Here is a 23,841-nt window from a genome sequence, read left to right on the forward strand (position 1 = left end):
ATATAAAATTCTCTTGAGTATTTCAAGCCTGTGATGACTGTCCCAGGAAAGCTACACTCACAAGTGACTGAATTTCAATAAAGTGCCATATAATTTGCAAGGTCCTCCCTCTAAAACAGAAATTTACAGCTGGGTGAAGTGGACACCTAGCTCAATGAAACCAACAGGCTTCAAAATTCAACATAAGTTCAAACCACATTTCAGTATGACAGCAAAAGTCTCTATGCTCTCACTTTAAAGCATAAGTCTTTATTAGGAATGGATTTTTTCCAACTTACTTGTTTCAGTAAACTGCTGAAAAATAGTCAATCTAAAGGGATTACAAAAACGGACTTTCTTCAAAAGACAATGTATCTAAAATCTAATTTGAAACTCACAAAAGGGCTTCATGTAGGAATGGAGAAAGAAAAGTTTCATTCTTCGGAAATGAGTGAGGTTACATTTTAGTTGTATCCAGTTTATTCACTTATCTCTAACACATCAAACCTCACACCCCAAAGCAGCCAGTTTCTGTACCTAATAAATTAAACTCAAAAGGCAGTATTTATAAGGTATGGAATCGGGGGTGAGGGCAGCAAGGCATATAGCTCAATGATGAGTGTGTGCTTAGCATGCACGAGGTCCTGGGTTCAACCCCCAGTGTCTCCACTAAAATATATACATACACATATTTAAATAAATACCCCTCAAAGAAAAACAAAAATTTTTTAAAATGTACGGAATCAAGCAAAGAGAGAAACTGGTATTCAAATAGCAGAAAGCTGAAATCTTTAGGTGAAAGGTTCTTAGGGGACCTTTATAACACATGGATCAGGGTGAAACCATGTAAGTCCACAGAATCTTAGCATCACTGAGAGACAAGCAGATCTCACACGGCTCTGACGTGATGCAACAGGCGTACAAAGCACCACCTAGGTAACATTCTCAGCAAAAAATTTAAACTTGAATTTACTCAGGGACTGTTAGTTTACCAAAAATAGAAAAGATACAAAAACATGTTAAACAACATCACAGGGATACAATCTGCAAACGAGAATGTGGGAAATTCTATAGGACAAAGGATCCATTTCTTCAATAAATAAATGACATAACAAAAGGAAGGTTAAGTTTTATAGATTAAAGATACTAAGAGATGTATCAACCAAAGGCAAAGTGTGGACTTTGGATCCTGATGTGAACAAGGCAAATGCAAAAGGTACGTCTTAAATAACTGGGGTTAACTACACATGAACTGGCTACTGGATAGTATTATGGAGTTACTATTCGTTTTGCTTAATGTTATTAATTTTGTTGGGTGTAATAATGGCATTGCAGTTATGTTTGAAGGAAAAAGGTCCTTATCTGTTAGAGATTTTTAAAGCCTGTACAGATGAAGGAAATATGGTAAAACATTAACAATTACTAAGTCCTTACAAGACATGGGCATTAATTATACTAATCTCTATTTTCAGTATATTTGAAAATGAAAAGTCAAATAACACAGTAATCACAATCTGTGTGACAGGTATCTCTCCCAGTCATGCCAAGACAGCATTCAATTTCCATCTTGATCCTCCTTATTTTCCCATGATTCACGCCCTTGAACTCAAGACTATGATACAGCCTGAAGAAATATGATGTGACATACCTGTAGTAGCAGTAGCTAAAGTGACAAGATTCTTTCTTAGCATATCATAGAGAGGGCTGTCAGAGAGATAAAATAAAAAATTAATAATTCTATGGTTTTCCATTAAAACATTAAGTATATTTCTGATACATTATCTCCCAACTTTCTCTATGGTATATATATGCAGACACAAAATTTTTTCCCCAAAATAGAGTTTTAAAAATTATTTAAATATTAACATGTTAATACCCAAGCCCTTGTGTTACTTTGCCCCCATTAAAAAAAATCTAATTTACATTTTATTTCAAAAGCTAACAGTAACCCAAGTGGGGAGATTTCCTTTGGAGACTATTGCTTCCTTCTAAGAGTTAAGTTTTACATTTTACTGGAGAGTGAGTACAGAAGGGAGTCTTAGAAGACACCATCATCACAAAGCTATAGAGAGAAAAAGAGCACTGGCTTTTAATTACAGATTAGCTTTTGACTGTGTTAAGTTAATAACCAGAGACCCTGTGTAGCTGGCGAATGCCACGCAACAGGGCAGCACAGACCTACCATGATTCTTACAAAGCTCACTATCCACCTCAACCTGCCCAGCAACTCTCCATTTCTCGCATCAGCTCACTCCTCTCTCTTCAACAACTGTCTCACAAAACCCTAAGCGAGTTATATCAAGCTCCCTCCTCCGAGGCCTTTCCACATGACGTCCAATCAGCCACAAGCTTCTCCTTCCCTTTAATTACCCTTCAGCTCTCAGCTCAAATAGCACTTCCTCAAGGAACTCTTCCTGACCCGTAAGACCCTAAACCCATCCCTTGAGACAGTTTCACGTGCCTTTTTACATAACACTTATCGCAGTGTAACTTTACCACGCACCAACGTGGTAGCTGACTAAGACGGGGAAGGGTCTACTGTCTCATTACTCTCTGAACGTCATACGGTCAGAGACTGTGCGCTCACTGCCACGTTCTCAGTGCCGCACAGCCACCTGCCGTGTGCAGGCCCTTAAATGTTTGTTGACTAAAGGGTAAGTAACTGTGAATACCCTATGCAGATCCAGTGGTTAGGTATAAGCACCCCAAAAGATAAACAAACCCCCACTCTTTTTACCTTGGATCTTTCACGGAGAAGCTCTGACGACCTAGCAGTTCCCCCAAGAGGTCTCCACCACAATACACCATGTGCTGCTCCTGCTGGTCATACAGCTGCTTCACCATTATATACTGGCCCAGGTAGTGCATGACCTACGTGCAAATAAGACAGCATGAAGGGGTCTGTCCAGCGCTGCCAAAAACACAAATTAACTATGAGGAGATAAGGTGAGTCAGTTTGCTAGATAAAGAAATATTATACCAGGAACATGCCTGATGTGCTTGTGTAAGAGGACTGCTGCCCCAGTCACAAGGTTCACCCACTTATCACCACTCTGGAGAGTAACAGACCCTTACTTTTTAGAACAGAAATGTACTGATCTGATAGCGAGAAAGAGTGATGAACTTACCGAGTTCCTAGTATCCCCTTAAAAATGTTCTCACCAGTCCAAATAAAGGGGTCTGTTCTATTACTAGAAGTAATAAAATTTAAATTTGCCTGGGTCATAAAAATATTTTCCAAGTCCAGAGGCACATAACCACTATAGGCTTTGATGAGCGTTCACTTAATTCTTTTTGGCAAATAAAAGTACAATGGTTAACAAGCCGTCAGCATTGTAAGTGTGTAAAACAGAGAATCCAAGTGTTTATCAAATGAAAATTTAGTCTACCTGAACTTTTTCACAGAGTTCATAAAATGGAAGGGAACACAGACAAGTTCATGATTCAAAATTTTAAAACTATCTGATTTTCCTAATGTTTCCTCCAGGTGGTAGAGTTTTTAAGACTGCTTAATAGTTAGGTTCACTTAATGATCACAAGCAGACCAAAGCTGCTATCTTTATCTTTAGGCCCTTATTATTACATATTTGCACAAAATTTTTCCCTATACTGTTCCCAGTATATTGGAGTAATGATGCTCTTAGGCTCCCCTCCATCCCAGGCAACATGTCTCCGTATTAACGGAGCTCTCATATCTAATCAAGTATCTAGAGAAAAGTAAGATGGGCAAGAATACATACTATAAGAAAAAAAAAGGAAGTTTTATATTTATGTCTGTCCAACTTTCAGAAAAAAATAAATCCAATCTGTACAAAGATCTTCTAAAACACTAGACTAAATTTGTATATACTACTACTATTCTCATTATACCACACTGCTTCATTGCACATACTGATAACTAATATTTAAAAATAAAAAACTAGAAAATTCCTCTTTATGCACCAGGTGGTGTCAAGATTCATAACAGAGAGCTTATTGTGTACACTGATCTGTCAACTTTCTCCCATAAAATAACCTCCCTGAACAACATGTAATTAATTTCATCTTAACCCAGGCAAACTCTGCCATGCTACTGAAGGAGATAATACAGTGTATTATAGTGATGCTACTGATATAAAAATCCACTTAAATAAAAGTTTGGAAAAAAGTCATGTTCATCAGATTTCAGATAGAATCCAAAATGATGCACTTAATTCAAAATGATAAAAGAAATATGAGTGTTGCAGAAAATCTGAAATGCCTCCAGATTTGTTTCCTTAAGAGGGAGAATGGCTCAGGGGTACAGCATTGCTAACAGGTGTCAAGCTTTTAAGACAAGTCAAAAAAAAGCTTATTAATTGTGTGCACTGTTTAAAAAGGGTTAGATCTTTACCCTACTAAATCCAAGCAGTTTGAAGAGATTAACATTTTAATACTGAGTCATTTCCACTTAAAGAACTCAATCTAGTTTGTTTTAAAAAAAAATTCAGAAACTAAATAAATTATTTAAATGTATACTGTTTAAAATAACTCACTGTTCTCAGAAGAGTATCTGATACATTTATAATGAAAAATTACTGCACCGAATTTCTGCCTGGCAGCATATCCTATAAATCATAGACAGTGTCATTTTTTTAAATCTTGTACATGTTTCACATTTTAACTCTGAGATCAATGAACTTATGGTTCATCTCATGTTTAGCTGACAACACACTTTGTTTAAAAGGAAATTTAAAGGAAATATAAAGTTCAACTTAGCTCAATGGTCTTTAAAACAGAACAAAAGTCACTCCAGTACCTCAGGAGAACTTACTTTTTTAGGCCTAATTTCAGAATTACAAATTCATAAAGTTCTACTTCTCAGCTTTTCTTAAAACGGAAAATTTTCTTCGATGGCTTACCTCTTTAACAGTGAACATTTCACCTTGTGCACCTGCTGCCTGCAAAATCTTCAAAAGTGGCAGTTTTGGTCGTACCTGATATAAACATAAAATAAACCTGTTCTTTACATTTCAATTATATTGGTTTCTGAAACCCTAGGGGAAAACAAACCCCCTCAAACTTTTTTTTTAACAAACACCTAGTAGACACTTAGCATCTTTAATAACTACAGATGATCAGACTATTACTTGTTGCCTTCCTGAAAAATCACGTTTTCAAAAGACACCACATTCACACCCCTTAGGATGGCTAAGATAAATGGAAAAAAGAAAAGAAAATAACAAGTGTTGGTGAGGATGTGAAGAAACTGGAACTCTTGTGCGCTGCTAGTGGGAATATAAAATGGTGCATAGCTGCTATGGAAAACAGTTAGGTAGTTACTCAAAAAGTTAAACACAGAATTACCATATGATCCAGCAGTTTCACTCCTAGGCATATATCTAAAAGAACTGAAAGCAGGGACTCAAACAAACGTTTGTACATTGGTACACAGCAACATTATTCATAATAGCCAAAAGATGGAAACACCACTGACAGATGAATGGATAAACAAGATGTGGTATATACATACAAGGGATAACGACTTTGTTTGGCATCTCTTGACTCTGTACAGTCTGTCTTTAGTCACACAATTTAATTTTTTTCATTTTATATAATCAAATTTATGTCTCTCTTCCTCTTACAGCCTCCTTAGTTTTTGTCTTACTTAAGGCCTCCCTTATTCTAAAGTTTCACAAATATTTCCTAAACTTTTCTTCTAATATTTTTATCATTTCACTTTTTATGTTTAAATCTTTATCTCTCTGGCAATTTGTTTTTCTACAAGGTTTGGAGTCTTCATTTGTTTCCTTCTAGAGATGGCCAATTAAGTCAAAACCATTTATTATATAAGTCACATTTCCTCCCATCAAATCCAAATTCCATCTTTATCATAAATTAAGGTACATAATACTATATATGGTACAATGTTTATGAAAACCAAAACAAAATTATGTATTTTTATGTTAGAGGAAAAGATCTGGAACAAGATCCATCAAGTGTTATCCCAGGGAAGGGACTCTGAGGGAAGAAGGGAAGAAAGGAGTCTCTACAGATAAATACTTGACAGATAAATACACGATAAAGTTTGAATTTTTTTATAAGAATACATTTGCTATACTTACAATTTAAAATTGATTTTTAAAGAAAGCAAACTAGTTACAATGAAGTGAGAAAAACAGAAAACAAACATATAACTTGGCCCCAAATTTTCCACTAGCTACCCAGACCCTAAAACATAATAGTTTTCAGAATGTGCCATTTTGAGCAATCTGTAACCTCCAAATATTTATTTAATCAATGATAATTCAAATTTATGAGCATTGGTACTGTTTACTAGTTTCCCTCATATGACATTTTGCAAAGTAATCCTTTCTGGTCTGCATAAAATCCTACAGTGAAGCCGGCTACATGCCCCAGTTCAATTTTTAAAAACTCAAAAGAAAAATAGGTTTACTTATTTATTTAATTTTTAGAGGAGGTACTGGGAATTGAACCCAGGACCCTGTGTATGCTAAGCATGCGCTCTACCACTTGAACTATACTCTCCCCCAAAAGAAAAATAGGAATGCCTAAAAATAACTTACCTGGTTGGTTTGTTCTGGAGAGATCCTGCAAGCACTGTCAGATGTTGAACACTGTGCAGAGGTGGAAAATGACGTCATTTTGGCAGTGAAAATATTGCAGTCCGTTGATAAATCTAAAAGGTAAAAAAAAAATTATAAAATCTCTTCTAAAGGAGAAAATTCTCTTTAGAATTTACAAAAAAGCAGCTAGCAGAAGTAAAAAAGACATACATCAGAGTACAACTGCAATATACCCATGCTGAGGTTCCTGTTACCCTTCTGATCACTTTTTATTTCAGATCCTGCAAAAAAAAGGAGCTTAATTAAGAGTAAGAACCATCTCGACTTCCCTCAAGTGAAGCCTGCAAGAGAAACAGGTTCAGGCATGCTCCGACCTCCACATTGATGATGAGTCAACTGTTCCAGCTAGAAGTGAAATGTACAATCATTATGTCCCCAGTGGATCAGATTATTCTTCAGCATCTCCTCCCCTCTTGGACAGTGCTCAAGAGCACCCGTAGGAGACAGACGCACAGCTGGGGATTACCAAGATTAAGTAATAGATTAAGATTCCAAGATTACACCAAGGAAAACCTCTGCAACAAGCTGGAACATGTCTTGGCAAGAGACCACAGGAAAGTAAAGAGTTAAAATATTCAGTATCAGTTAAAGCAGCTTTTAAAATGTGCCAAACCCAAAAAGAGTACACCAACTAAATACCTATATAAAATGGTGTTAAACTAAGGCGGATATACATAGCATCAAGGAAAGATATAACATGAACTGAAATAAAGAGTAAGGTTTAAAGTTTTTCACCTTTTACCTTTTGTCCTTAAAAAAAAAAAACTATAGGGAAGGAAAATAAATTTTTAAATAAACTGAGTTTACCTGCAGAACTTCTCCTAGGAAACAGGTGACAAAAGTCAGTGAAATTTATGAATTAAATAAACCAACACTCTGGCTTACAGCTACAAAGATTCCTCACTCTCCTCAGAAGTCTTATTAACTACAACAGAGTATAAATTCCACCCTCCTTCTATCAGGTTCCCTTGCTACAAAACAGGAAATCAAACAGGACATAAGCATAACATAATTTTAAAGCACCTAGCTTTTAACTGGCATTTCAAACCTTAAAAATTAAAAAATATTTTTAAAAAAATTTCATCTCCCCAAATCTGCTAGTCCTGTAAGTCTTCCCCATCTTAGTAAATGGCACCTCCACCCTTTCAGTTACTCAGGTCAATGACATTGAAGCTACCCTTGATTCCTTTTTTCCCTCACACTTGACACCCAGTTTATGAATAAATTCTGAAGCTCTATCTTCAAAATATATTCAAAATCAAACCACTTCTCCCTACTTCCATCATTACTACACTAACCACGCTGCCCACCTCTGAACTGCATTAGCCCCTAAAGGTTTTCTTGCTTCCACCCTTGCCCCTCTGGCTCCTAACCTCCTCCTTTTGTCTTTGCTCAAAACATCAGTTTATCAATGAGGCCTTCCAATGACCACACAACCCCCAACCCCTAGTATTCCTTATTGCTTCCCTGCTTTATTTTTCTTTTCTTCACTGTTCTTGTTACCAGCAACACACTATTTAGTTTCAATTTTTATCATGCAAAACAAACTGTAAGTGGAAAGGGATTTCCATTTATTTGTTCATTAATATATCTTCAGTGCCTAAACTGACAATTATATATGTGGTAGAACATGGTGGATACAAATATTAATAACAGTGTGGATATTTTCAAAAACGGCCCCCAATGAACCACATCTCCTAACTGGCTTCTCCACTGAAGACCACATAGAAAGGCCAGGTGGAGGAGCTCAGTCATCCAGCTGCGCTCAGCTTTCCAGCCACATCCTCCAAAGCACCACACATCTCAGGACACTTGAGTGCCAGCTGACAGCTAACTACAGCTCTATGACAGACTACAAGTGAGACCAACAGAACCAACTCACTGAATGGGATGTTCATCCCACAGAATCATAAGAAATAAAATGGCTGCTGTTTTAACACACTAAGTTGTTGGGTGGTTTATTACAACACAGGATTGGATAATGATAAATGGCAAAGACTTATATAGAGCTTATTCTGTATCAAGTACATATATTAATCCACTAAATACTTTTTTAAACATTTTTTATTGAGTTATAGTCATTTTACAATGTTGTGTCAAATTCCAGTGTAGAGCACGATTTTTCAGTTATACATGAACATACATATATTCATTGTCACATTTTTTTCACTGTGAGCTACCACAAGATCTTGTATGTATTTCCCTGTGCTATAATCCACTAAATACTTAAATAATCCTCTGACATATGCATTATTATCATCTTTATTTTATAGATTAAGCAAAAGAAGCACAATGACATTATTTGCCCAAGATCACACAATTAGTAAACTGCTGAACTCAAGGTTTAAACTCAGAAAAGCTCTGAAGTCCCCACACAGCAGTATTTTTTCCCATTAGACCTCAAGTGCACAAAATTAATCACAATCCTTTCCTTCAAGACATACTCTCATTGTTCATCCACACATGGCCCACTTTCACTTATTTTTAATAATGCAATAAGCATCCACAAACTAGGACTCTGACAACAATCTATATTTAACCGTAAGATTCTCCCATCCCATTCCCCTGCCTCCTCCCCAAAATCATCCTGAATTCTGTTTTGATTTTCTTCCCTTTCTTTTTATGCACTTTATTGCATTAAAATGGAATCCTAAAAAGGATATATTTTTAGTTTAGTTTGCTTTTAATTTTAAAAAAGAAAGGAAGCATATTATATGTAATTTTAGGAATTTTTATTTCACTAAATAAATTCCTGTCACGTCATTTGAGTTCCTTCATATAAAATTCACCATTTTAAAATGTACAATTCAGTGACATTAAGTACCTCACAATGTTGCACCCCATCACCACTATCCATCTCCAGAACTTTTTCATCACTGCAAACTGAAACTCTGTACCCATTAAACAGTAACTCCCCCATTATTCCCTCTCCCCAGACCCTGGAAACCACCACCCTACTTTCTGTCTCTATGAATATGCCCATTCTAGGTATCTCTGATAAGTGAAATCACACAATATTTGTCCTTTTGTGTCTGGCTTATAAAATTTAGCACAATGTCTTCAATATTCACCCACGTCATAATATACTTTATTTTTCACTTATTTTGACTACTGTATATTTCCAGTGTGTGATGGACATCTGAGTTGTTTACAGGGCTTTCACTATTATGAATATTGCTTTTAACATTCTTGTATATGTGCAAAAAAGTATCTGTTGGGCTTATCTACAGGAGAAATTACTGTGTCATAGCATACAGGAATATTCAACTTTAGGATCTGACACAAGCTGTCTTCGAAGTCTTTGCATCAATTTATAATCCTACCAGCAATGTATAAGACATCCTGTGAATCCACGTCCTTTCCAACATCTGATGTCCTAAGACTTTCTAAATTTTTCCCAATCAAATAGACATAGGCTTGACTTGTGTTTCCCTGATCACTAATGATGCTCTTTATATGCTTATCAACCACATGTGTTTCCTCGTGTTGTCTTTTACACATTTTTCTAATTGATTTTGTTATACTTACTTGATTTGTAATAGTTATTTTTAATTTTTTTTAATATTAACCCTTTGTCAACCAGGTGTCCTGCAAGTATCTTCTCCCAATTTGTAATGTCCTTTCCATTTGCTTTTATAAGCAAAAACTTAATTTCAATATAGCCAAATTTATATTTATCTCCTCTTTTTTTAATCAATGATTTCTGTCTGGTTTAAGCAATCTTTTACTCTCCAAGGTCTCACTTTCCCCTATACTTTCTACTAAGATTGGGGGCAAGGGTAGTGTCTACTAAATTTGTTAATTTTTGTTTATTACATTTTAAACTTTTAATCCATCTGGAGTTGACTTTTTCCTTTTAGAGATTTTTTTTTTCCCCATATGGATGGCCATTTTTTTTCAGCTCAATTTATTGAACATGCCTTTCTCTCTTGATTGACAGCCACCTTTGTTGTATATAAACACACATGGGGGTTTGTAAGCTCTCTACTCTAGTCCAGCTATCTGGTAGGGCAAGTCTTCCCTCTCCCCCAACCCTCATTCCTTTTTAGAAGTGACCAACTATTCTTGGCCCCTTAACTCTTCCATATAAATTTTAGTATCATCAAGTTCCATGAAAATCCCTGTTGGGATTATGAATTACATCACATTTAAGGTATAGATTAAACTGTTTTCCAATTCATTAACACAACATATTCCTCTATTTATTAAGGTCTTATCTCTACTTAGTAAAGTTTTACAATTTTCCCTTTAAAGGTCAAGCACATTTGTGTTAGACTAATTTCTAAAGTTGATATTCCGATACTACTGGGATGCCTTCTCTTTCATTTTTAGTGGGTTTTGCATATGTACAGAAATACAAATGACTTTCATTAATCTTACATCTAGTCACTTGCTAACCTTACATAATTATTTCTAATAATTTATCTGTGGATCCTTCTGTTTTGTATGTAAATGACCACATCACCTGCAGTTACTAAAATTCGATTCCCTTCTTTCTAATTTTTGTGTCTCTAATATCTTCTACTTGTCTTACTTTACTGCTTAGGACTGTCAATACAGTGTTGAATACACACAATATCAGGCATCTTTGTCTCTGAATTTAAAGGGCGTGCTTCAGATGTTTCCCTATACAATGTTTTCTTTATTTTTTTTCTAACAGGTACTCTTTTATCATCTTAGAAAGACTCCTTTTCTTCCATATTAATATACCATGGAAGAGTGATTTAGAAAATGCTTTTTCTGTACCTATTGAGATAATCTTTTTTTTCTTTTAATCTATTAATGTGGTGAATTTTGAATTTCATTTATGGATTTTCTAATACTAAACCCTTGCACACCTGAGATAGACCCAACTTGGTTTTGAACATTACTCCTTTTTGCACACTGTTGGTTTTGATTTGCTAATATTTTGTTTAGGTTGTAAAGTCTCTACCAGTGAATGAAATAGGTCTGTAATTTTCCACCGTCAAGTTTTTGTCTCATTTGGATATCAGGGTTAGCTGGCTCTAACAGAATAAATTGTTTAGTCCTTACTTTCTATTGTCTGGAAAAAAATTCTACAAAATTGAGATGTTCTGGTCCTTGAAAGACTGAGTCATCACTTGTTTTTTTTCTCAACCCCTCCTCACAAGTATAGGCTTCTGTAATGCCCTGATTTACTCTTGAGAAGAGCTCAACACAGCAAGTGTAGAGAAAAGCAATTCCAAAGTAATGAGACCGGGGAGAAACGACAGCAGTATTCCAGTGGTCCCCTTCCCCTGTGGTCTGACTCTCCTACAGTCACGCCTGGCTGACTCCTGCCCTAGGCCAAACACCCCAACACCACAACCCACACACACAGCAGTTCAGAACAGCCCACCCCACCCCTTTGTTTCTCATAGTATTTTCCTTTCGCAGAATCTTTGGGGATGATTTGGGAGAAAGGAGTCAGCAGTCACGCCAGTTCAGCACCTGAATAGGAACACGACGTGACCTCTTGGCAGCACTGAACAATTTAAAGTTCAGTAAGGATTTACTTTAATACCCACTAGAAGTGTTGTGCCATTAGAAAGATACTGATTTAAGCACCATGGAGTTCAGAGCAGGACAAATTACTTTTGATTGCAAAGCAGAGGAAGAATGAGAAGAAATGGAAACAGAAGTGGAAGGATTTGTAAACGGGAGATTACTGGAAAGAACGGGAGGGGAAATATCACGAGCAAGGGCACTGTTCATGGAAGTATGCAAGAAATGAAGTCAGCTGATGGGCTCTGAACCCAAGGCAAGATCTTGTCCCTTTTTCACCTGGAATCTCTTTTGAGTACAACAGGGTTAGGTATTGTTACTTGCTCCTTAAAAGAGAAAATTGAGGCTTAAAGAAGTCAACTAACTTGCCCAAGATGAAAGCTTATCCTTCCCCAGTACAGCTTGCTGCCAGTTAGTAGTTACATTCAGTTGCCCAAACCCGGAAGTTAGGAGTCACCATGATCTTTCCCTCTTCCTCCGTTATCATATCATCAAACCTTATGGATCTTTAACTCCTAAATCTTTCAAACCACCCCCCTTCAACTTCATGACCAATTCCCAAACCAAAAAATGTTAACTTCTTGCCTGTGTCACATCAACAGACTCTTAACTGGCTCTCTAAACCCAGTTCAACCCAAACTCCACACTATAGCCAGAAGGATTAAAAAACCAAAATGAAACAATCTTACAGTGCCAGATCCTGCTCCACAGCTTGCTACCTCTCTAAAGGGAAACAGTCTAGCCCCGCAGCACTTGGCCAGTCTTTCCAACTTGCCCTGCTCGTCCCCATGCTTCCTGCACCCCAGCCACACTAATCTTTTGGTTTTTCAACCTGGGCCTTTGCACAATCTTCCTTCATTTTGAACACTAAGTTCTGAACAAGATCGATTCATCCTAAACCTTCCAGTCTCAGGTTAAATGTCACCTCCTCAACAGTCATTAACAGCTGCTAAAACCATTTAAGTAAAAGGTTGGGGAAAGAGAGGACTTTAAAACACACTGAGGGGCTCAACCACCAGATCAGCTGGAACCTAAGGGATAATGACATTGACCTTTCCTGACCCCTTCAACTTCCATCAACTAAAGCTTGGACTCTGCCTGCCACCCAAGCCTCTTCATGAATATGCGTGTACCCTTAGCTTAAAATTTCCCCAATTTTGATGTTCTGGGCAACACTGCTTTGAGAAAAATCCCTAGAGTTTTTCTTACTTGCTGTAAATGATAAATCCTTCCTTCTCCTGAGGGAAAAAAAGAAAAAAAAATGAGCAGGCTTACTGCATTTAACCAACTGACCAAACCTATCTTTAAAAAGAGGGTCATTCAATGAATGTATGTATGTTCATATATAACTGAAAAATTGTGCTGTACACTGGAATTTGACACATTGTAAAATGACTGTAACTCAATAAAAAAAATGTTTAAAAAAAAAAAGAGGGTCATTCACACATCATGTACTTCCTGAGTGAAGAAACAGGAAGCACTCAGTACATCCTCTGAAGTATTCTTGACACCTCCCCCCAACAAAAAAATCCAAATCAAGCTTCTAGATCTAACTACTGCTTGTAGGGAAAAATGGAGGGTGAAGGAATAAGTAAACAATACTAAAAGCAGGCAATTAGCTAAGTCCAGAATGTGGGAAATTCTACAGAACCTTGGAGGTAGTGTTATGGTGAAGGAGAAACTTCAAGAGACTGTTACCAGACTTAAAAAACCTAACACAATGTGCAGACTTTGTTCAAGTCCTGATTCAAACAAGCCACCTGTAAAATGTCATTTTTTCCTAAACAATCAGGAAATTTTGAATTATGTACTAGGTACTATTAAGAAGCTGCTATCCCTAAATTATACACTTTTTTTTACAGAAATTGATAATCAATGAGAAGTATTTTTCATCAATTAGTTCTCAGTGTTTTAAAAAAACTTGAACCAAAAAACAAAGTTAAGAGAAATTTTATTTAATTTAAATTGTAAGATGATTTAAGGATTTTTGAAAGGAAGCAAAATTATACAGGAATGATACAGAATTAAAATAACTATGTCAACTACTAGCAATATACAACAGAAAAGAAGCAGAGTGTTCTCCTCATTAAGAGGAGATAATAAAAAAATACAAAAGTTGCTAATGGTAGTAGAAAGGCAATGTAGTAACTTCTCAAAAAATCCTAACATAAGAGCTACAGCCTGACATTTTTTAAAAGCAAAATGACACATCTGTGAAATGCTTTAAAATATTTAAAAGGTGGGAAAACAGAAAAAACACTGAATTAAAACAGTAAGTTTTAATTACCTTATTGAATCATACACAGCAAATGTGTAAGAAATCACAAAAATTCCATGTGTTTAACTATTGTATCTTGAAAAAAACTAGTAACCTTAGAAATACTATTCCAGTTACATTAAAAGAATCATTATCACTAACCTGTACTGCTTTGGCTCTCTGGAGATGGGATTCTTTGCTGCTAATAATAAACCCTGGGGAGGAGCACAGAGATCTGAAAAGAATTCACCTTTTCAATGAGTGAGGGAACAAAGTCCTTTTTGCAGTTTTCTTTGCTTCCTTTCAAAAGAACTCTCCCTCAAGAGCCATGTGCTTATTGAAAGAGAAGTCAATTCCACCACTTGGGTCCACAATACAGCAGAACTAGGAACATCCCAGAGCAGGCCAAAATACCCTAGTTTTTCAGGGCATCTGAGGAATGCAGGACTATCCTACATGGACCTGTACAGCTGACTCAGCAGGCACTCCCAGCTCCAGAAACTCATCCTCATCACTGGGTATGTGTAAATTAGCTTTCATGATTCATTTCCAACTTACTCTCCACTCCATCTTGGTACTCCTCTCCAGTCTCCACTTCCACCACTCAATGCCTACCATGATGGCCTTAGTTTCTTGAATTTGTCTAGCCCTTCACCTCTGCGTTTTTAGTATGAGCTGTTTAAACTACAAGCTGTATTCCAGTTGGTCTTAACTCCTCCCCTCTATTAATGAAATAGAACAGAATAGCAAATAAAAGTGAATAACAAAGTTCTGTTCTGTGGAACTTGTTTCTGTTATTGAAAACTGTCAACATTTAACATACTTAAGCACCTTTGTGTCAGACGTTCGTTAAAGCAGTTTATATTCAACAACTCATTTAATCCTTACAGAGATCCTTAAGGTAGATACATTATTGTCCTCATTTTCAGAAGAGGGAACCGAGGCAGAGGGGAAGTTAACTTACCCAAATTCATGGTCTTAAGAGTCCCAGCACTCTGGTTGCACAGCCAGAGCTCTTAACCATTACCCCTCCTACGTGTACTGGGTCATAGTATAAAATTTACTTTTTACTGAGGGTCATGGTTTAAAAGTTTGAAAGCTACTGCCTTAGCACCTGTCCCTACTCCTCTTCTATGCTCTATTTTCTAGTCTTGAAAATTCTTATTCATTCTTCTACCTAGGTCAAAGGTCATTTCCTTGGTCAAGGCTTTTCTGACTCCCCAAAGGAAGCTGATGGCACCAGAGCACCTCTATTAAAACACTTACATTATGTTTTTATGTATGTCCCTACTGGATTGAAATCAGAGAGCAGAACAGTCTTATCCACCTCTCAGTGATGACAGAGTAGTTTTTATCCTAGATTTAGTCCAAGAGACTCCTATACCTCATCTCCAAATCTCTACCTTTGAAGACAACTGTGATTTGAAGACTAATCAAATTAAAAACTTCTTGTCAGAAGTTAGCAGAACTAATCATTATCAATTCTTTAAAATCCTAAAGACCTCTAGTAAAAACTACCATCTGATTCTCTTCCAACTAGATACATAAAAGTAATAATAACCAACTTTTTTCTTTTAAAAAAGAAACTACCATTGAGACATTGGTTCAGTTCCTTACCAGGTGTGTTACACATTTTAAAAAGGTGAAGTGTGTAGCAAGAGTATGCTCCAGCACAGTCTGCAAAACAAACAGTATGCCAGGAAACAACCTAAAAATCCATCAATGGGGAACTGGCTAAAGAAATTCTTGTACAACCTTATAATGCAATACTACGCAAGTCTTTAAAAGAAAATATTATATGTATACTTTGTGGAAAGCTGTCCCTGATTTGTCCCTATTTGAAAAACTCAAGGTGCAGAACAATAGATTCAAAATGATCCCACTGTTGTTTAAAAACGTGAGCATGCATGGAAAAAGTCAGGAACGACATAATATCAAATAGCTAAGGTAGCCAGCTTGAGGAGGGAACAGGTTAGGGACAGGTTAACGGACAGTTAACTTTACACACTTCTGTATTGTGCGTTTGTTTTTTTTTTCCAAACAACAGGCAAGTACTGTTTTGGTCTTTTTAAAAACTGTAAAAGTTTTTAAAGTTGTGATCCCTACCACACTGTGAAACAAAATATTATGAAATAAATACTTCTAAATTAACTTTTCATAGCAAGAAAGTATGAGGAGGGAGGGTATTAAACTCAAATTACGACGCACTATTACCTAATACCAAAAGGTACCAAATATCTTTGATTGATACTTGTTCCGCGTGCCAACATCCCAAGGCATGGAGGAGCTCCCTAATAGACTTTTCTAGACGAAGGAAGAGAATTGCAGCATACCCTCTGGCTGTCGCTTTAAAACACTGGTTTTCAAACTTAAGGGTGTACAAGAATCAACTGGGAAATGGGCTGATTAAAATACATATTCCCAGGGGAAGAGTGTATTTCAAGCGGTAGAGCACATGCTCAGCATAAACGAGGTCCTAGGTTCAATTCCCGGTACTTCCTCTAAAAAATTAATAAGTAAAACTAATTATCTATCCCCTAAAAAGGATGAATAAAAGGCTTTTTAAAAAATACATATTCCCGAGCCCCATCTCCTGATACTCTAGGGAAATCTGGATGTGTCCCCTCTCCCAAATAAGCATTCTTGAAACACTCAAGTGCCTCTGAGAGATGGCCCGCAGCCCTTAAAACTACTACCTTAAAATCTTGAAGACACCTCAATGTCATTCTCTCCGCCTCCCACCCTTCCACCTTTGCTCCAAAGTGCCTCAATCGTCCTCAATTTCTGGGTCCAGTTAAACGTTTTCAATCTGACTATTCGTATTTTTAGGTACGTTGACTTATTGCCCGTTTCGTCTCATATCACTCCCCCCCCCCCGTTTTTATCCTCCGCGGGTCCTCATCTTTTAACCCTTCCCCCACCAGCCCTTCTTCCGCCGGGTGAGACCGTCCCCACGCTGCCACCCCCGCCTCTAGCTCCTCCCGCCGGCTACCCCCGCTCCAGGGCCTGCGGAACTGGTCGCGCCGCGCCCGCTCCCCACTCTCCACTTCCCGCCCCCAGCCTCCCGGCACCCCACGGATAAAACCAAGAGCCACACCTTACGGCCGCTCCATGAGTCGCTCCCCCGCCGAGCCCCGGGGGGAGGGGGCGTCACTCACAGGCCCTAAGGCCTCAGCGGCATTTTGAAACGGCGAGTGGCTGGGGGCAACTTCCGGCCTCCGCAACAGATTTCCTACAAGGGCTTCCGGTGAGGCCTCCGGAAACCATAGATGGGACAACTGAAGGGCTAGAGAGCTAGAAGGCTGAGCTGTCCCTACCATAGAGTAGATTCCAGTCTGGGGAAAGAGAGTCGCAGGACCTGGAGACTAATAGAGTTGCGAGGTTTCAAGAGAGAACATTTCAGCAAGTTGTAGGGTCTTGTGATATTTGCAAACATGTCCTGGGAAATCAAAAAACAGGGAGGGTAGAAAGCTAAAAGCATAACCAGAAGCCACCTTTTAAGCTCTTCAGAAAAACGCTACTCCCTCTGTTCCTCCGTGTTAACTGATTCATTCTAACACCAGAGGTGCCTGGAGAGGGGAAACAGCGTCCTAGTGTCGCTAACTGGGGGAGGACAACACTAGTATATACAAGAATCACACTACAGGATAAGCGGTAAATGCTAAAAGAGAGGTGCAAAAGACAACGAGGTGGAATTTATTTGGCTCACACAGCCAGGTCATCTAGCCTAATCTCTCCCAACACAAAAAAAGTACTTTCAACAAACCTCTCAGACAGGCTGTCTTCAACCTCTGCCGGTGTCAAATGGCATGGCCTCCCCGAGATACCTCATTTCATTTATTTTAGGATGATTCTAGATGTTAGAGGGTTTTTTGAGCTGAAAGATGTTATTTAGCCATTTCTATTGGTTTCACTTCTGCACTCGGGAGAAGAGTAAGGCTTCATTCTTTTCAATGTAAGTACTATTTTGTTGTTTGAAGACAGCTACCATGTCCCATCTCTAACTCTTCTGTTTCGGTTTTCTGCAGGCTAAAAATCCCCTTAGAGCTTTCACCTATTTATTTGCCATGGCTTCAAGCCCCTTTGCCACCCTTCTGAACAGGCATGTTTGTCCTATTTAAGATATGGCTCCAAGAGCCAGATACTCATCCATGCAAAGTAAAATGGAGCAATGACCTCTCTTAATTTGCACATTGCACCTTGGTCTATTTCTGACATAATCTCCACTTAGGTGGGAGACCAAGTTCTGTAAGTAAGCTTAAGAATTAATTTTTTTTCACAGTTACTCCCAGAGAGCTTAAAGTAAGCAACCACCTCTCTCAAATAAATAAATAAATAAATAAAGGGATAGGGTTTTTTGAGGTGAAACACTGTCAACTATTTCTCCTCTCTTTTTCTGCAATTAATTTTAATTTTTTAAAAAAAATCTAATGTTTCTTTAATGGGGAGAGGTAATTAGGTTATTTATTGTTTATTTATTTTTAATGAAGGTACTGGGAATTGAACCCAGGACCTCATGCATGCTAGGCATGCACTTTACCACCAAGCTATACCCTCCCCCCTAATTAATTTTAATTTAAAAGAAATTCCCAGATAGGAGTTCACTCTGTATCTTTTTTTTTTTTGGAGTTCACTCTGTATCTTTTAAAAGAGTATGTGTTTAGTTTAGGTCCCTTCCTACTGTTTCCTGGGCTCTTGGAATTATGATCCTGTCACCCAATTCAGTTTGTTTAAAGATGAACAAATATTTGTTGAACATCTACTGTGTGCCAGGCACCAACCTAGAGGATTCTAAAACAAGTGAGACCTGGAATGTGTCTAGAGGAGGAATCAGACTGTCCAGGTAAAGAGGATGTGTTAAGCGCAACAATGAAGTTAACCTTGCCTGGAGAGTCAGGAGAGCTTATCTCTTTCACTTTTGCATTTTGCAGGTTGTTGATTAACATACCTAACCTACCTTCATTTAAAGCCTTAATAAATATGTCAAATAGGGCATTATTAAGAATAGAGCTTTTGGGGAGCAGTGTATTGTTCAAAGTGGTAGAGCACATACTTAGCATGCCCACGGTCCTGGGTTCAATCCCCAGTACCTCCTCTAAAAATAAATGAATAAACAAACCTAATTACCCCACAAATTTAAAAAAAGAAATAGAGCTTTCCCCCTCCTGGTTGACACTGATTCATGATTAACTATTCCTCTTCCAGTGTTGTTCTTAAACCACCAATGATCCCACCTATTAACAGAGGTCAACATCTGGCAACATTTCTCTGGCCTTTGCCAAGGAGTTCATAAAATTTCATCAAATGACTTGCTACAATGAAAATAAGCCATACCTGTGGTATTTCTTCTACCAGCCAAGTAATCTTGTCAAAAAAGAAAATGAAATTGGCTTAACAAGCTCATAACTGACTCAGTGATTACCACTTCCTTCTCTAAGAACTGTATTCACAAACCGTTTATTTAAGAAACAGGAAATCTGGGTTTAGTCTCGCTAGAGAGCAGAAAGTCATGCAGGTCTTCAGTTTCCTAATCTGTCACGTAAAATGGCTGAATGAGATGACTTTTCTAAGGCCCACTGCAACTCTAAAAGAATTAGAAGCCAATGTTATTGGTCGATAGTCATTCTTAAAAATTATAAGGAACTACTTCAGACATGCAAAAAGATATAATGAAGGGCATGATGTCTTTTTCCCCACCACTCTTCCTATAGAGCAATACTTTACCCTATACAGAGAAGCTCCCTATTGTCCTTTCTCCTCTAACATCACCCTCCTTCAACTGCAGAAGGAACCATTATCCTGGGTTTGGTATTTACCCCTGTCATGCATTTCTTTAGACTTACAGGATTTGTATGTGTATATATTCCTTCAAATACTTTATGCTTTGAAATTTTTGAAAATTTGTCTTCACATTTGCTTCTCTGTCTGTGCACATTGCCTGTGTCCTAATCGCCTTTTCTTATAGAAACATCAGTCGTATTGTGTGTGGGCCCACCTATATGACCTCATTTTCCCGTAATCACCTCTATAAAGGGCCTATTTGCAAGTAGAGTCACATTCTGAGGTACTAGGGCTTAGAACTTCAACAAATAAATTTTGAGGGGACACAATTCAACCCATAACAGTAATGAATGCACCACAATTTTTTTTCTTTATCCCATCTCCTCCTTAGATAAATATTTAGGTGTTTCCAATTGTTTTGCTCTCAAACAATGCTGCCATCAACATTCTTATACTTGTGTCCATGTGCACTTTAGGGAGTAGAATTATTAGGTAACAGGCACGTTGTCAGCTCTATGAGATCCTGATTAAGTGCTTTCCAAAGTGATTGTGGGAGTATACACTCCTGATAGGAATGTGCAAGAATTCTGTTTTTGCCAGTTGTTGTTATTAACAGATTATTTTTAAAAAAAAAGATGTGAAATGGTTTCTCATGGTGGTTGATTTCTATGTCCATGGTTATTACTAAGGTTGAGAATTTTTTGAATTTTTTCATATTTATTTACCATGGTCACTCATCTGTGAATTGTCTGGTCTTATCTTTTGCCCATTTTTCTATTGGTTTGCCTTTTTCGTATTGATTTATAGGAGTTCCCTATATAATCTGGGTATTAATCCTTCTTGATTGTATGTATTACAAATAACATCTTCAAAATCCATAGCTTGTTTTCACTTTTTGAATATTGTCCTTTGACGAACAGTTCTTTTAATGAAGTCAGATTTATTATTTTCTTTATGATTTGCTTTTTGTATATTGTTTAAGAGATTCTTTTCTGTCTATGAAGGCACTCTCATATATTTTCTCCTAAAAGTTCTAAAGATTTGCTTTTCACATTTAAGCCTTTAACTCATTCAGAATAAATCTTTGTGCATGTTGTATCGTAGACATCCAATTTTATTTTTTCAATTTGAATAACAAATATATGGCTCTATTACTGACTTTATAAACCGTGAGTCTATAGGTTCTTGAATTAATCTTTCCTTCGCATTTAACATAATAATTGAAGGTTTTGAAGAGTGAGGCCTTTAAGAATGCGTAGGATTTTAAGAGGCAAGGGTAGAATCATTTGAGGAAACGTGGAGTAAATAATGAGGAGAGGAATGAGAATTTAGAAGACCATATGAAAACCAAGAAGAGTCCACTTTGATTGAAGTGCTGATAACTGTGTGGAAGATTGGCATTGTATTGAATTACACTGTCAATATAATAGCCACCAGCCACATATGGTTTGAAATGTGTATGTGTTTGCATTATATTTGTATTAAATGGCACTGGCATGGAATGCTAGCAAAGTAGGCAGGACCAGACTGTGGAGAATTTTGAATACCGTTATTAAAAAGTTCCATGTGTTATTCAGTAAGTAGCAGAGAAGAATCAAAGGGTTTTGAGCAAAGAAAAGGCAGTCTAATACTCCTAATTTTTATGAATCACCATCTCATCTGCATGCAGTCAGTTTTAGAAACCATTCTACCATTAGCTCTGTGTGGATGATTAGCTGTGGTGATGTGGTTTTTATAGTGAATAATTAACACGGTAGTCCTTGTTATGTTTTTAATGTGACATGAGTGAAAGAAATCTAATGTGTGTTCCTTTGAGTGAGGAACTGGAACATTAATGAGACAAAATTTTAACAGTTCCCTATTACTTAGGGGATAAAGTTATTCTTTTTGCTCACATTAACTCAATATTGTCAGCTTTCCAAATTCTCTACATCTGCCTCCACTCCAGTCCAATATGTTAAGCCTTCATAGAGCATGACTATGGTTAATAATACTGTCCTACATATTTGTTTTGCTAAGAGAGTAGATCTTGAAAGTTCTCTTACAAGAAAAAAATTGTCTTAACTATGTATAGTGACAGATGTTAACTAGACTTATTGTGCTCATTTTGCAATGTATAAAATATCGAATCATTATGTTGTATACCCGAAATTAACAAAATTATAGGTCAACTATACCTCAATAAAAATTAATTTGTAAAACTCCGTTAAGCATTTGTTGAAGGGTGGATAGTGCTAGAAAATGATAGAAAGAGCAGAATCCAGAGTCTGATCTTGTTATATGTTTGCCATTAAGTCTTTATGTGACTTCATGAATGTGTATTACATGTCACACACTATTCTGAACAATTTATATAAAAATCTTTTTACTTCTCACAATCATTTTATTGCCCTGAGACAGAGAAATAGCTTACTCAAGATCACACAGTGGTAGTAAGGATTCAAAAAGGGGCACCTAATTTCAGAACCCAGGCTTTACATGAGCATTTATTTAGCCCTTTAGTTTTTCAGTGTACATATATGCACCCGTTAAAAATTTTTTATCAGTGTATAGTTGATATACAATATTATATTAGTTTCAGGTGTGCAGCATAGTGATTAAGTGTTTTTACAGTTTATACTCCATTAAAATTTATTATAAAACAATGGTTATAATTTCCTGTGCTGTACAATATATCCGTGTTGCTTAAACTTTTTTATTTGAAATATTTCCTAGCTTTACAGTATTTTGCAGTTTTTCCTAAGCTGGGTTCTTTTATAGCATGATTATTATTAATGGCTGCATAACATTCCTTATTAAGGCTGTTACCATAATTTACATAGTCACGTAGGTCATTTACAATTTTTTTCAATTAAAATGCCATGACATTCTCTCTTGTAATCAGGTCTTTTTGTTACATCCCTGATTATTTCTTTAGGACAAATTCCTAAAAGTGGAATTGCTGGACCCGGGCACAATCAGTCTTAAAGCAGTTGGAGTGAAGCAGATGGAATTAAGGGAAAGCAACTTCAGCTAACGAAAACCCATTCACGTTGCATTCTAAGCCCCATCGTGGGTAATCCCGTCGCCAGCCCTATAGCAGAGTGCAGTGCACAGATTACTGATGGCTGCGGAAGCCTCCAATGTCTAGATCAATAATGTGCCTCTCTGCTGACATGTTCAGCTTCCTCTCTAGTTTAGTAGGATTTCTGCCCCCGAGGTCACTTCTGGTGACATTTTCCAGAGTTTGCATCACGTAAATTTACTTGGACGCCTTCGACGAACCTACAGGACAATCTCACTATCCCTCTGCAGGGTCCTTTCTCCCACTTTATACTACATAGTTCATGTAATCTCTCTTAGAGAGACTCATTTTTTGTTGTTTTTATCGGGTAGATTTTAGAACTGGTACCCACCCTATAATCAGTATACTAGGTCTGATGTCACTACAGCGCTTCAAAAGTGACATACCTCGCCGTTCTGTTAATCCTGGACCTGTTAGATGACAAATCAAAGAAGTCTACCTAATAATGGTTATTGGGCATATAAATGTAATTTTGTTAACTGGTAAGGCTGGTGAAAGGGGCATGATTTAGGGCTTCTGTTTTTCTTGGCGCATGAGTCCAGAGTTTTCTAGAATTTAAAATAGTTTCACAAAATGCAGGCGGGAGGAATCGATGACACAGGGTTTCTCAATCTTATGTAAAACACTGTAACAGTTCTTGACTCGTGAGA

General features: G+C 37.2%; 1 protein-coding gene across 12 annotated transcripts in view; it reads right to left on the reverse strand.

The window, feature by feature from the left end:
• Positions 1–17,579, reverse strand: part of MDM4 (MDM4 regulator of p53) — a 36,426-nt gene extending 18,847 nt beyond the window's left edge. For 11 of the 12 annotated variants that reach the window (XM_031689935.2, XM_031689934.2, XM_015248915.3 and 8 more), the window contains exons 1-5: positions 17,444–17,579; positions 6,525–6,637; positions 4,860–4,934; positions 2,717–2,850; positions 1,628–1,683 (exon numbers count right to left, since the gene is read on the reverse strand). In XM_031689935.2, coding sequence (XP_031545795.1) covers positions 1,628–1,683; positions 2,717–2,850; positions 4,860–4,934; positions 6,525–6,602 — 343 coding nt within the window. In that variant the 5' untranslated portion in view covers positions 6,603–6,637; positions 17,444–17,579. Of the gene's footprint in view, positions 1–1,627; positions 1,684–2,716; positions 2,851–4,859; positions 4,935–6,524; positions 6,638–6,734; positions 6,793–17,443 lie in introns of those variants that run through there. The other variant, XM_072948378.1, reaches the window with a different exon arrangement.
• Positions 17,580–23,841: the final 6,262 nt, after the last annotated feature.

This window comes from Vicugna pacos, chromosome 23 (assembly GCF_048564905.1).
Source record: "Vicugna pacos chromosome 23, VicPac4, whole genome shotgun sequence".
Classification (NCBI taxonomy): Eukaryota; Metazoa; Chordata; class Mammalia; order Artiodactyla; family Camelidae; genus Vicugna; species Vicugna pacos.